Source organism: Corylus avellana, chromosome ca5, assembly GCF_901000735.1.
Source record: "Corylus avellana chromosome ca5, CavTom2PMs-1.0".
Taxonomy (NCBI): domain Eukaryota; kingdom Viridiplantae; phylum Streptophyta; class Magnoliopsida; order Fagales; family Betulaceae; genus Corylus; species Corylus avellana.
This window is the reverse complement of record NC_081545.1, coordinates 25,207,156-25,211,374: the sequence shown is the minus strand read 5'-3', so window position 1 is coordinate 25,211,374 and position 4,219 is coordinate 25,207,156. Positions and strand designations below refer to the sequence as shown.

Here is a 4,219-nt window from a genome sequence, read left to right as displayed (position 1 = left end):
CATGGCCCCTTTGAAGGTGCAACGACCATGTCTTCTATGGTTTTACCTTATTTGGCCCAACGGATGGTTCTATTCCTTATATAGTTTGATTTTCTTCATTTTATTTTCTCTCTTTTTTGAAATGGTATCAAAGCTTTCTCTTCTTTGAAAACAAAGCGTTTCCTTGATTTTTTCAATTGATATTTTGATATAGAAAGATCTCCATATTTCTTCACTATGGATTCTCGTGTCATTTTCTTGAAGAGGAGTCTTCTTTGGGCTTTTGGCACCCCATAAAGAAAGAGTTGCTTGGGCACTATCGGCAGGTGAAAGCAGAGGCAAGATGCCAACCAATCAAGCATAAGATACCTCTCTTGAAGCTCTCGAGCTCGTATTCAGCTGGTTAGAGGTGGCTCTCGATGCTCCAAATCCATTTCCTCCAACAAGCTCTTTGCCCACACAAGATTCCTAGCTGTAGTGGGCATCTCCCTATTCTTGGTGAAAGAAATAGTTCCCATCTGTCCAGAACTAGAAGTCAACTCAAAACCTGGATTTGGCTAAAAGGGCCTATTATTTGGATTTTTCTATTAGTCCTTATTATTCTTATTCTAAAGTACCATTGGAACTCCTTTTCCGACAACTGATCAAAGATCTAACATTCTCAAGTCATACGTCCCTTTTATCCAGTGGTTAGGACATCATCTTTTGTTGTCAAAGACATGGGTTTGATTCCACTAAGGGATAGTGATGCAACTCAGTTTTACCCGTTTTTGGTCAGATTTCTTTTACTTAAAAAAATCATATCTTTTGATTCCGACATCGGATTGAGTAAACTTGGTGGCGTTAGAAAGCTTATTTAGAGAGCTACAATTTTGTATTTCATGAAAATTTTGTATTTTCAACATTTACTAGGGGAAAGTTGTCGCTCAGTTTTCTTTTTACCGCAAAGTGTATTTATTTATTTTTTTTTTTTGGGTTTCGAATTTAGGCTCTATATAAGCCTAGTAAGATGGCCTTAGCTGTTAGTTTATGTATTTTGATCAGTTTATCAATATGAAATACTCAATGATTGGTTTTCTATTCCTTTTGCCTCAATTCCTTGATAAAATCTTGCTTTGATAAGAGTTGTGATTCTATTGTTGTTTGCTATTGAGAACTCATTATGCTACCTTATACCAACTTGCACAGTGGCGTAGTGGGTTTGCAATAGCAAACAACAATAGAATTACAACTCTTCTCAAACCAAGATTCTATCAAGGATTTGAGGCAAAAAGGATAGAAAACCACTCAATGAGTGTTTCATATTGATAAACTCATCCAAAATACAAAAATTGATGGTTAAGGCCATCATGTTAGGCTTATATAGAGCCTAAACTTGAAACCCTAAAATAATAATAATAAAACGAATTAAAAACACTTTGTGGTAAAAAGAATACAAAACAACTTTTCCCTAGTAAACATTGGAATTACGAAATTTTCATGAAATACAAAATTGTAGCCATCTGAATAAGCTTTCAAACACCACCAAATTTTCTCAAGATAAATGCTAGGGGTTTCAAATCTTTTACTAAGAGATGGGTACCAAGATGATGTGGAGCTTATTCATTGAAAATGATCAAAACAATTAATAAAGAGAAATGCTATGGGTACCAATGAATAAGCTCCACATCATCTTGGTATCCATCTCTTGGTAAAAGATTTGGTACCCTAACGTTTCTCTTTCCTTAATACGATGTCAGAATCAGAAGATATCATTTTTTAAGTAAAACGGGTCTGACCTAAAAGGGTAAAACTCGCCTGCATTAGATAGGGTACTCATTCCTGGCCGCTTTCAGTTAGTATTCATTGTTGAGTGATCATTCGTGATTTGGCTAGAAAAGATGGTTTGGATTCTTCCTCAGTTTTAGCAAGCAAGATTGGATCACCACTTCTCTTAGTAATGGACTTCCTTAAAAGCTAAGCTTCTACTGGATAAATTTGGGATCTTCAACATCAGAGAGTGAAGGTTTATGTATTTTGGGGTTGAAATTCTAATTGTAATGTCTATAGACAGGTAGGGGCACCTATAGCCTTGCCACTTTGTTGATATAAGGCGTAGGTTTGGATGATTGATGAAAGAAACACCAAACTTCTCACTCCCACCGGCCGATTGATGGAAATAGACGATATTTGTGTTACTTCGCCTCCACTGCTTTGTGCACAGATGTGTGAGTTATATGGGAAGATGTTGGTACGGAGTCACGTCTACAAAGGGAAAGGCGTTGGTACGGGGTCACGTCAGCTATGCATATAGACTAGGCTATAAGGAATGAAGTCTTAAACTATGGACCAAGACTACGCTAAGGAACAAGGGGACTGAGCAAAGAAGTCAAGGAAGGAAGCTGCTTCTCTAATAGCCCAATGGAGTTAGTAATCCGAAAAATGTGTAAAACCCAAGTAAAATAATTCACACTTTTGAAAACTCAGGTAGCTATTTAATAATTTTTCAAACCACATGTATCGAAATGGTATTCAACTGTAATTAATTTTAAGAGTCTAGTGTATTTTAAGTCTTATTACGTTTGTGTGTTAGAGACCTATATATATGAATATAATAGTTTCTATCTTATAAATAATAATGTATATTTCAGAGTTTTCAGTAAAGATTGCTTGATTGCTATAGAGTATTGTGTAATATAATCTGATTCAAGTGCAATGTCAAGGAATTGTAGGTGTGATGACCTAGGTTTATCTATTCTTTCTATCTTTTGTTTTTCTTTGAATTTTCTAGCAGTTTTTCATCAGTCTTCGACAAGGACTAGATTGAAATTTGCACCTTTTTTTCTTCTTAAAACTTTAAGCCACCTGTCAATCAAATAATTCTCTAGTAACCCAAAAAAATCCAAATTCTATTCCTAAGTTGCCAATTGAAGCCCAGAATAGCAATCCAGAAACGTGAGTTTTCTTCTTTGTTTCCCCTCCAAACCAAGTCTCTTTCCCTACCCTGCTGCAAATAAAATCCTGCAGCCTTCATTCCTGTATCCAGCCCCTTGATAGCCTTAGAATTTCAATCCAAGTGAGATTTGGATGAATAAGCCCTCTACTTACTTTGTCCAACGTCACAATTTGTAGTTTCAAAGTAGTTGCTCGATATTAAAAGCGGAATAAGGTTTTGAACAGTTTCCCGTTAGTTTCTCACTCCAATTTCTTTTTTCATTGTCTACGTTTTAAAACAGGCACCCCATAAATCCTTGGCCTGTGAGTACCATATGGTCCTGCAATTATTCTGGAAATTGACACATACATTTTCTTGATAAATTTTCCCCATTTTGCATAGTTTTGTCATTTTTATCATCACTTACACATGTCTCGATATTATTCCATTATATTTGCATCAAAAGTTAAAGCTTGTTACAGCATCTTCATTACGGTATATAATCTCTTCTGTCCCCTACAGTCATTGTTTACCTCTCTAAGCATTCATGTTTGAACATTCTCTCAGTTAGTTCGGTGTATATTTCTGATTTCTTTCCCACTTTCGTAGTGTCTGCAGTGGTCAATTATCACCAGCATTTATTCTTGCTACTGATTAGCAGTTGAAAAGGATTGTGTATGTAACTAAACAGTTGGAATATTGCTTCTGTTTTACAGCTCAGAGACTTCAGCTTGCTAGTGTGTACAAGGGAGAAGCAGAGAAGGTGCTTCAAGTGAAGAAAGCAGAAGGTGAAGCCGAAGCCAAATACCTAGGCGGGGTTGGTGTGGCCAGGCAGAGGCAGGCAATCACAGATGGGTTGAGAGAGAACATCTTGAACTTCTCCCACAAGGTGGAGGGCACCTCATCAAAGGAAGTGATGGATCTGATCATGATCACTCAATACTTCGACACGATTAAAGACCTAGGCAACTCTTCCAAGAACACTACTGTGTTTATTCCTCATGGCCCTGGTCATGTTAGGGACATCGGTGATCAGATACGCAACGGTATGATGGAGGCAGCCAGTGCTCAGGTAAAGGACGAATAAACATTTTGCTGCCTACACCTTTCTTCCAAACTTATCTCCCTTTTTATGATTTCACAATGAAAATACTTGGTTTTCTTTTTGTGGAATTTTGAACGAACGGAGGGGTGTTTATAGTAGAGATATGCTAATCCAGTGCCACTATATGGCCCGATGGTATTGTGCTTGCATGCTGTCCTAACCGTTGTTAAATACAAACTGTCTTTCCTATTCAAAAGAAGTAAAGCTTCTATTTTCCCTTC

General features: G+C 37.0%; 1 protein-coding gene across 1 annotated transcript in view; it reads left to right on the top strand.

The window, feature by feature from the left end:
- Positions 1 to 4,219, top strand: part of LOC132183317 (hypersensitive-induced response protein 4) — a 12,078-nt gene extending 7,859 nt beyond the window's left edge. The window contains exon 5 of the mRNA XM_059596726.1: positions 3,610 to 4,219. Within this exon, the coding sequence (XP_059452709.1) occupies positions 3,610 to 3,980 (371 nt within the window). The 3' untranslated portion in view covers positions 3,981 to 4,219. The remainder of the gene's footprint in view (positions 1 to 3,609) is intronic.